At 40.2% G+C, this 10,000-nt stretch overlaps 2 protein-coding genes across 6 annotated transcripts in view; one reads left to right on the plus strand and one right to left on the minus strand.

Annotated features, from left to right (window-relative positions):
• LOC137968123 (stAR-related lipid transfer protein 3-like) overlaps window positions 1-6,512 on the plus strand; it is a 21,015-nt gene extending 14,503 nt beyond the window's left edge. The window contains exons 12-16 of one of the 2 annotated variants that reach the window (XM_068814747.1): window positions 474-569; window positions 2,647-2,726; window positions 3,586-3,690; window positions 5,012-5,105; window positions 5,905-6,512. In XM_068814747.1, the coding sequence (XP_068670848.1) occupies window positions 474-569; window positions 2,647-2,726; window positions 3,586-3,690; window positions 5,012-5,105; window positions 5,905-6,018 (489 nt within the window). In that variant the 3' untranslated portion in view covers window positions 6,019-6,512. The remainder of the gene's footprint in view (window positions 1-473; window positions 570-2,646; window positions 2,727-3,585; window positions 3,691-5,011; window positions 5,106-5,904) is intronic. The other variant, XM_068814748.1, reaches the window with a different exon arrangement.
• A 59-nt stretch (window positions 6,513-6,571) lies between these two features.
• Window positions 6,572-10,000, minus strand: part of LOC137968122 (UBX domain-containing protein 4-like) — a 28,543-nt gene continuing 25,114 nt past the window's right edge. For all 4 annotated transcript variants that reach the window (XM_068814744.1, XM_068814746.1, XM_068814745.1 and 1 more), the window contains 2 exons: window positions 9,371-9,564; window positions 6,572-9,268 (listed from right to left, as the gene is read on the minus strand). In XM_068814744.1, coding sequence (XP_068670845.1) covers window positions 9,133-9,268; window positions 9,371-9,564 — 330 coding nt within the window. In that variant the 3' untranslated portion in view covers window positions 6,572-9,132. The remainder of the gene's footprint in view (window positions 9,269-9,370; window positions 9,565-10,000) is intronic.

The raw sequence follows: 10,000 nt of genomic DNA on the forward strand, positions 1-10,000 counted from the left end.
AACAATAGACCTTTTCGGCTTGTACATTTTGTTTTCCCAATACAGATCATGTGATAATACTCAGGAGGCTTGGTCCTTTGTTTTGTTCATTAAAAAGAGTGCATGCAGGCATATTCATGCTTGCATGCCCTCATTTTAATGAACAAAACAAAAGACCAAATCTCCTGAGTATTATCACATGATCTGTATTGGGAAAACAAAATGTACAAGCCGAAAAGGTCTATTGAAAGTTAACCGTCTTCAACGGGGTTTTTAGACCTAAATACTGTAGATCAGCTTAGCTTAGCTTAGCTTAGAAACGCTATTTCTTGTTGAACATAAGCTCCAATTCTGCCTGTTTCCGTTCTTTTTACAGCGGTAAGCTTGTCATATTAAGATGGGATATTGCGTAATGTAATTGCTGCGAAATTTCCAATGTCAGTTTGAGGGATGGCCATAAGTATACTCACTGAATTGTCCATTACTACTTGCAGAGTTCTTTAGACGGCAAAACCGAGGATATTTTTAATCTAATTGTTCTTCGCCCAGATATGGCGCACAAATGGGGAGGAAGTATCACTGATTCATACGTAAGTTCTTTTTTCCTCTTGATGTTGTTTAAGAGCATGGTTCGTTGGCTGAACGTGCAGTCGGAGTACGTTTTTGAATCTCGCGCTAAGCTTAAGAATGTTGGCACATTGGTCCGAGACGGAACTAATCCAAATCCTGTAATATATTTTGTCAAAGTCTAACTCGTTTCTCTTGAGCCTAGTAAAATGAGAACATCCGAAGCATTTTGAGCAGATGCCTGGACCAACATCCTCCATTTGATGCTAAACTATCACTTTCCCCGTTTGCAATTATGAAACCGTCACTTGCCGGACTCTTTCACGATGAGGAGATTGTGAACACTGTTACAGTATTGAAGTCTTCCGTGTACATAGTCAAGCACAAATGTTCTTTAGGAGATTGCAGAGGGGGAAATAGGCCACTTCAATAAATACCGTAAGGGCCTGGACAAACGGGAAATGTTTGGTGACCAAACAACATCAAACATTGTTTGTTGACAAACCATTTTACCGTTTGGCCACCTTGTTTGGTGCTGTTTGATCGTGTTTGGTCGTGTTTCATAAAATTTGAAGGCCATCAAACATTCGATCAAACAACTTAAAACTTTTTTTTTGTTCTCGTGTTTGATGGGCGAAGTTTTGTCTGTTTGGCCAGCCGCATGAAACATGTTTGGCGCGCGCATGCGTACCACGCTTGCTCGGCCGCTTGTATCCACGTGTTTTTTTTCCGTATTTGTGACCGATAGTTCTTTGCTTGTGGATTTTGAGCTGAGTTAGATCAAAACATGTTTTAACCCTTAATTTGGCCACTCACTTCAACATCAGTATGTTTGGTCACCAAACAATGTTTGATGTAACGCCAAACATTTCCCGTTTGTCCAGGCCCAAATACTCTTTGTATTTCCCCAAAAAATTTTGCATCAGTATTGTTTGTATTTTCTCTTGGGACCATTTAAGTCCCAAGATTAACTTGAAACACTTCTTATGCAAAATTTTGGCGGGCAAACAAATAGTATTATGGTATTTTTGAAAGTGGCCAATGAAATCACTTTGATTGTTTTTTACTCGTGGGTAAAATCAGGGCACCCGGTGTCGCGGACTTCCGCGACATATATTTCCTGGAATTAATTCTCCTTTATGCTTTGTATTTTTTTATCCTTTATTCTTTGTCTTACCCTTGGGATGTCAAAACACCTCGTCATTAATTCATATATTTTTGAGACACGACACGTCGAGAGTGGCTACAGGCCAATTTACAGTTGTTTGCTCAGCGACCTAGCCTATGAATCGCTGCGACGCTGCCGGTGACCTGGTATTGGTACAGTCCTCACTGCTTTTATCATGTAAATTGTGTTGTTGTAATTCTAATTAATCTAAATTAACATTGCAAAAGCTCGATAATTTATATCAAAACTGGGTCACCGGCAGCCTCGCTTCCATTGTTAGGCCAGGTATCTGAGCTACAACTGTAAAATGGTCGTTTTACAATGACTGCAAAATTCTCGCGCGCTCATTGGCTAATTTTTATTGTCAATAAGCGGACAGACATGAATTTATAAGTTATTTATTTATTTATTTATTTACACGATATTGAAGTTTCTCGCATTTTTGTCTCGCGTTCTTCTCGTGTTTTGACTGAATTTTGACCCCTCTTACTTTTGGTTATTGTAAAAAACAAATTGATGTCAGTTTTTCATTCGTCTGTCCTGTTATTGACAGTGAATTGAAGGGAGTATTGTTTGGAGGCGTTAAAGTAGCGGATGATTATTCAAAAACGGGAGAAGAGAAGAACAAGTTGAATTAGGAACAGATCTGGAGGTAGTTTTCGTTTTTTCGGAAGAAACAAGAAGATAAAAGCGATTAGGATATGGTTCCCTGCCACACCCGGAGAAAAACCTGTAAGACCAACAAACTCAACCCACATATAACGCCGAGTTCATGAATCGATCCTAGGCCCACGTGTACACATCGGTGGAGGGCGAGTGTTTTCACCACTGTGCCGACATCGAAGTCTCGAGAAACTTCAAAATTGCTGAAAGAAGAAGTGAATGCTCGCGTTTGCGCGTATGAATTGTTCTTGATGCTATTGTCGCTTCAGGTTGTACGTCAAATAGACGACCAAACTGATATTGTGTACAATTCAACTGGAGAAGAAGGAGGGGGAATGGTGTCTAGTCGGTATGTTGCGACGCATGCTCTAACCTACTTTACCGCTAACCTTACTATTTTTCTGTTACCGCAGTTAAACAGCAACCTTAAAAGTTGCGAAAACTTGAACGGGGCTCGAAGCATTCTTTGTAACTGGTTTAGTTTCTACTCCACCGAGATGATCTGGAACATTTAAGTAAATCATGTTATTACATTTTCGACCTCGGATATTTCGTTTCTAGCTTTCTGATTAGTTCACTCAATCTCGGCTTTCAGCTCATGTATCGTATGACCTCATATGGAAACTGATTGCGCAAAGTGTTGCCTAGCCGGAAACAGATTGGCCTTAATTTCCAAGTGTCCAAGCGTTCAGTTTTAAATGAACATTTAATAAAACAATTATTCCATTTGCGCTTGTTGGATATGAGACTAGTTATAGCCAACTCATATCCAACGCGCGCTCATGCAATAATTATTTATTATAGTCTATCATATAAACTATATAATTGAATTCTTGTTGTTGTTACCCTAATGGAGGACACACAGACGACAAACAGACAGAGACGAAGGGAACTGCGACAGGCACACAAACCTACAGACAGACAAGTGTTCAACAGAAAAGAAGATCGACAGCTTCAGACAGACAGACACGGGCAAGAACAGACTGTCTATATCATTACTTGAAGACGGTTTTGCTTTCCGCTCGCTGCAATGAATTTTCTGAATATTTCATGGTAACCTGTAACATCTTTTCTGCAACGTTTTGTGAAGACAATGCAATTTTTCATTACCGCTTTCTGCTTCTATAATCGTGGAAAGCAATCAACTTGAAAGAAACGTCTCGGCTCAACGTCCAAGATAAATTACCCAGTGGTGTACTTTTTATTAGGGATTTTGTGAACTTGCGCCGTTGGGAGAGAAGAGGAGATGTATTTGTTTCTTGTAACGCAACAATCGAAATCGATGAGTTGCCGCCAAAAAAGGATCATATAAGGTAAAGAAGGCCAAATATAGATGTATATGTAGACCATTTTCAGGGTGAAGTGGGCTATTTTGAAAATAGCGCGAAAAACGTCATGTTTGAAGAAGGATCATTTCGAAAAGAACCCTCTTCCATTCGGTAACTGTACAAACTTTGATTGATTGATTAAAAGTGAGAGGACCAAAAATCTTGTTTCAAGTTGAGTTAAAATATTTATTTGCGGACTTTTGAAGTCCAACTTCCAAGACATGGTTTTGTTTTTCTCTACTATTGATGGTTTGGTGTGGGTTACATTGACAGTTTGTCAGTTCCATTCACGCTGACAAAGGGCTAGTGCTCGAAACGCCAGCTCTGAAATCTTTTAGACTAAGTCAGGCTGGGTGCCCATTTCTAGGGCGGCGTTTTTAGAGACCGAGGTATTTTTAGATTGGTTTTCCTGTGAAACCAGACCTTTCCAGCAAATCACAAGTCTTACATGAGAAAGTATTACCCATGCGATTGTGAATGATCACTCGTGCAAGCCAAATCGTATAATAGAAATCGTCTAAAAATAGCTTAATCTCTGAAAATGCCGTTACGTAGACCTAGAATTGGAGTTGTAGGCTTCTGGCGAGGGATAAATATACAGCATGATACCCATCATGCACTGCACAGGTCGTACCCAGGCCCTGTTGTTTCCGTGCTTTCTATCCTATTAGCACACTCAAAACGTTAGAAATAACATTTTTCGGTGAGAATCTTTAGACAAATGCTAGTGACTGAAGGTATGAATTCCAAGAAACAACGGAGAAATGAGTTGCACGGAAGGAAAATGAAACCATTCCTTGTGATTGTCGCGTTGGAGCCTGGTTTTAGTAACTAGCATCACGAACAAAACCGTGACCATGCAGAAAATGTGAGTCGTTTCGGTAAAACTGGTAAAAAGTAATTCCTTTGAAGACACATACTTTTTTCTTTTGGAAAATTTCCATTGATATGAACACCATACCTGAATATTCTTTCGCGCACAAATGTGATCTTCCTGTGGTCAACCCTGACCCGAGATAATTTCCATTTCGTTCAATTTCGAACAGGTGTCGATGATGATGCAACGCAGGAGTTAAAATGCGCAAGAAATTTCATGTTGCATCTCTGTGACGAATTATGGCTGGTTGCTTGGCAACGGGCAATGTTGCAATGAAAAGTCAAGAGTCGAAGGCAGGATTCGAACCTGCGACGTTCGTAACATCGGCCAAATTGTCGTTTCGCCCGTTGCTAAGCAACTAGCTCGTCATCCTTCTCACTGTTGAGGATCAATAGCAGCATCTTTGACGAATTTTTGTTATCCGTCTAGAGGTGAAAATGGACCTGGTGGCTGGGCCTTCCGAGAGGCTGAGGGTAATCCTAACAGAACAGAGTACGTTTGGCTATTTAATGTGGATCTTAAGGTAACAACACTTCTTTTGTTGTTGTTTTTCTTATAACGAGAAGATTGCAGCTGATTGGTATTAGGCATTATGCATTCGTTGTGGTTAGGATGGTTTTAGAGTAATTTCCTTGTCGAAGTCGCTGCTGTTTGTGGGGAATGCAATTTGTGATAGATTCTCTCGGGGAATCTTTGCCGTCTCTTGAACATTCAAATTCGTTTCAAGAAGGCGCCTTGCTATTCACAAATTGTCTTTAAAAGTTCCAATAACTTTTTCAGTACACTAAGCTACCTCCCTGACGTTAAGCTGTCATGATTTGATAAGCATCGATATATGAGCCATGAAAAGTGATAAGTTTTGTAGTGTCCTGGGCCCGGTTGTTCAAAAAGCGATTAACTTAATCCAGGGTTAGCGTAAACTTTGTTTCATGTTCTCCACTTTTTGGTGAAAGTTTCTTTTGCCTTTTTTTGTTTTTCAAGATTTACTTCCTCCAATGTAAAGTTTTGCCGAATATCAGCGTTGAACAGCATTGGGAGTAGAGAAATAAACTCCTTGTTTAATTTTTAATCTTGGATTAGCGTTAATCGGGTTTTCAACAACCGGGCCCAGAGAGCTAACGAGTCGATGCATCCTTTGTAGAATAATTTTTTGAACCAAATTTCCGTAGACAACTGATTATTTTTGTGATGATTTCTCGGAGGACTGATTAGAAAATGACGAGCTTAGACTACCGAGATTAAAATTTGTGAATGAGCCATTTGAGCCGGGGTATTTACGGTCAGAAAAGTATTTTAGCGTCTCATCCTTTTGTTTTCACCAGGGATGGTTACCTCAGTCAGTCACTGACATCGCAATGGCACATATGTTATATCAGACAGGGCAAGGAGTCAGGAACTATGTTCGAGAAAGTCTTGGCTGTGCGTTGAAAAATTAGTAATAACCAAGTTGTAGATAAGCCAAAGAAGATAGAGACACCAATGAATTCACCACAATGCTTTGAACTTGTCCGTGGCCGATTGTTCGCGCAACAACCACCCTCCCTCCCTCCCTTGTGGACGGACAGAGTGGTGCACACTTGACGTCACGAGCATGTTGGTATCCGGAAAAAATCATTGACGGCCAAGTTGGTTTCCTAAATGAATCTTCCAAAAACAATCTTCTCCCTTCCTCTTGCCTGTCCGCAAAATCTCCCCGAAATGAAAACTACCAAATAGACACAGATGCCTGGATATTTTAGAATATAGATAGAGAAGTCTCTGGGCTATTTAAAAACACCGTAACATTTAGAAAAAAAGATATGATTGGGAATTTGTGTGCATATTTTACAAAAATTCTAAGGTCATCATCAGTTAGCGTGATTGGGGCTAGCGGCAAGTCTAGTTCTTATGATCAAATCAGTCGATTTAAATAATAAAAAGTTCTCCTCAATGGTAGAGACAGTTGTAGGTTAGGGCAATAGGCTACTGGATGAACTACACTGCGAAATGTCACTATTTGTTCAATGCCAGATATCATGAAATAAAATACGACAAAAAGAACAATCAAGAACAAAAGTAAACCCTTGGAGCCCATGAGACATGGACTCCTGAAACCCAAGATCAAAAAAACAATCTTAAGACCAGGAGTGAATATGGCGTAGGTGGGCTCCCGAGCAAAGTCACAAACGAGTCCACTTTAAGAACACCCGTTCCCGCGAATATCAGTTGTCATGCCCCTGAAAAATACATGGCAGAAGCAGTCACGCGTGACATGGCTTCTTCTGATTGGTTAAAACTGGCGGCCCTTCGTTTGTTTCGCGCGCAAGGTGTATCTAAAAACAAATCTATTTGTGACTGTACTGGGGTAAGACCGCAAAGTGATAGACCAACGCTTTATCTAATTCACCCTTGTCAAAGGCCGAATATCCTTACATTTTCAAGAGCAAGTTTAAAATCCTAACAGCCTTGTCCTCCGCGTTATTTGGTAGCTTGCACGGGAGGCGGTTTAAGGGGAGGCGGAGGGAAAAAAACGGGAAATCGAAGGGCGGTTACCACGGGCGTACCTCTCTCGCCACACCACCTCCGCCTTTTTTCTAGGTTTTTTCTTCCCTCCCCATCCCTCTCCAAATTAATATGTCGGCGCATGTTGCTTGTGCTTCTGTATCTAGTAAGGACCGGCGTTAAAACGAAGACGACAACGGCAGAACGTCATCTGAAATTATGGAATTGCAGTAGTGTTGGAATCACTTGCGATTATTCTAACCCCCTTTACAAGACACAAGAGTGTCAGTTGCTTGAAAACTTGCGGAAACAACGCAACAATTAGCTTCAATAAAAGAATCCTTTCACTTTATCTTTGGTTGTCAGATATTTTTGTATACCATTGCTTTTCGAACTTATCGTTCACCACCGTCTCACGGCGAATCCGTGAGCGAAAACTTAATTATTGTCATATCAACATCAATATCTTTCCGACACAATCATTTTGCATCCACCCCAGTGGAGGAATAAACTTCTTCTTACAATTAAATTTCTACCAGCCATGAACTGGATTGATTTTCTTCTTAAATTGGTACTAAGATAAAAAAACCGATTCTTCTCTTTCTTTGGATTTCAAAACCATGTTAAATAAAAAAAGAAGTGACCTTAGTTGCCTTGATTGATAAACACCTGTTTATTTTAACTGGAAATTTCCTATTTGATGGTCCGCCATTATTAACTTTGAAATCTGGAGAGAGCGTGATCGAGAAGAGAATGACGTCGAAGACTCGGCTGACTTAATATATAGAACGGGAATAGGCCATTTCCGAGTTCATGTCGGCCTCCTTTTCAAAGAGAGTCTAAGTGCGAAGTTTTTGTGATGGTAATTAGTTCTACTTTACATATGAATGAAAACTAATTTTCATAAGACTCGCTTTGAAGAGGAGGCAGGCATGAACTCGGAAATGGCCTATTTCGGGCTTTCAGATTTTAAAATCGTGTTTTGCATATATAATAACTAGTGATAGAGTGACGTCACTTTTCCCTAGATCCAACCCTCTGAGCTCCAATCGCTCAGTTTTGAACGTGATTAACGGTTTGCCTTTCGATAAAAATCAAAGCTCAATATTTTGCCATTCACGAGTTACGCACAGTTTCAAAATCTGAAGAAAAAAGGAAGTGATTTTTTTGTATAGCAAATGGCCTACTTTTTCCTCTTAAATATTTCTGAGTGCATTTTACCTCCGCTATGAAGGTATATCTATGACAAAATTCAATGATCAGTATTTGAAATAAAATCATCCAAATCATGAATGCATCAATCCAAAGCTGCATGGCAACAAGCCAATTCTGCAAATGGCCATCACGGAAAGAGGTATAACGCAAACAGCCATAACGCAAACAGGCATCACGCAAATAGATATAACGCGGATAGGCATAACGCAAATGGCCGTAGCGAAAAAAGGATAACGCAACGAGACATAACGCAGAACCATAACGCAGAGGCACAACTTAAACAGGAATAAAAAGTTCGACAGCGATTATATGTTCTTTCCCTTGAACAATCAATTCACGTTTTTTTTAGAGCTGAAATTATTTACGGAGTACACAGCTAGTCTCCATCCTTCAAAGGGCCTTTGCATTATGGCTATTTTACGTTATGCCTTTTGCGTTATGAATATTTGCGTTATTCCTCTATACGTTATGGCTATTTGCGTTATGCTTCTCTGCGTTATGCCTCTTTCCGTGATGGCCATTTGCAGAATCGGCTTATTGCCATTCAGCTTGGGATTGATGCATTCACGATTTGGACGATTTTATTTCAAATACTGATCATTGAATTTTGTCATAGCTATACCTCCATACTCCGCTCACCTTGCCAACGGGTGAAAGAATGGCCTCATTTTTTTGGCTCCTCATTCGAGCTCTCTATTTCTAACCCTTTGATTCGTTTCTCTGGCTGATTGATTTGTTCGTGTAGTCTCCAAAATAAGTGCGGCTAAGTAGTCTTGAGTTGAGTGATTAATAATATTGACTGTAGCCATGCATTTATCAATTTGAAGTACTATCTGGGTTTCAGTGCAAATTCATCACATCTGCTGAGTGGAGTTTCCATTCCACGTGTTATTATCGTCATCCTCATCGTCTTCGTTGTTGAGTCTGTAAACACCGCCTTCTTCCCGAAAGCTTGCTCCTCCTTGCGGGACACGCCGTCTAACTCTGGAACTGTCGGGAAAAGACAAGGCAACGCATTAACTTGCAACCCAAGGGGAAGGGGGTGGGGGCGCGATTTCAACGACGTTGAGCGTAATGCTGACATAAGCTTACTTTGACTGCTGCGACTGTGGGTTTGTGTCCTGTCTTCCTGCTGTAGGACCGTATGCTCCTCTAGGTTGGTCTGGGCTACCAAACAGAAAGGCCTTGATAAAACTTATAAGAGCAAACAGGGGAGAGAGTATCCACAGAAATACGTCAGATTGGGACGAAGAGCTTCCAGACGGCATCACGGCATTGCGATTTGTCTGTAAAATAAATTGGAACAGTGACGATTGAAAGTTAATTTAAAAAAAAAAAGACCAAAATAAACTTTCAAGGAGGTCATAAATTTGCCACAAGAAGGCACTAAAACCGGTAGTTTCTATAACAGGGGAGAGCAAAAGAAGAGGTTAGGGCTATCTTTAGAGGCTATCTTTAGAGGGAATGCTTCTCGACCTCATTAACAATTCATGAGCGAAAATAACACGTCATGTGCATGAGCTTTTTAAAAATAAAATACTCCTCATTAGTGTTCTTTCTATAATTTTAAATTATAAAGCATACTAATAAGGCAAACCCCCTATTGAACTAACGTTATTCGTCAAAACCACTCGCAAACAGAAGATATTTTAAATTTAGGAAATAAAATCACCCTTTGTCTCAAATTGCCCCTTTTTGACCATGTAGTCTTGGACTTTAGGC

This window comes from Montipora foliosa, chromosome 8, assembly GCF_036669935.1.
Source record: "Montipora foliosa isolate CH-2021 chromosome 8, ASM3666993v2, whole genome shotgun sequence".
NCBI classification, from domain to species: Eukaryota; Metazoa; Cnidaria; class Anthozoa; order Scleractinia; family Acroporidae; genus Montipora; species Montipora foliosa.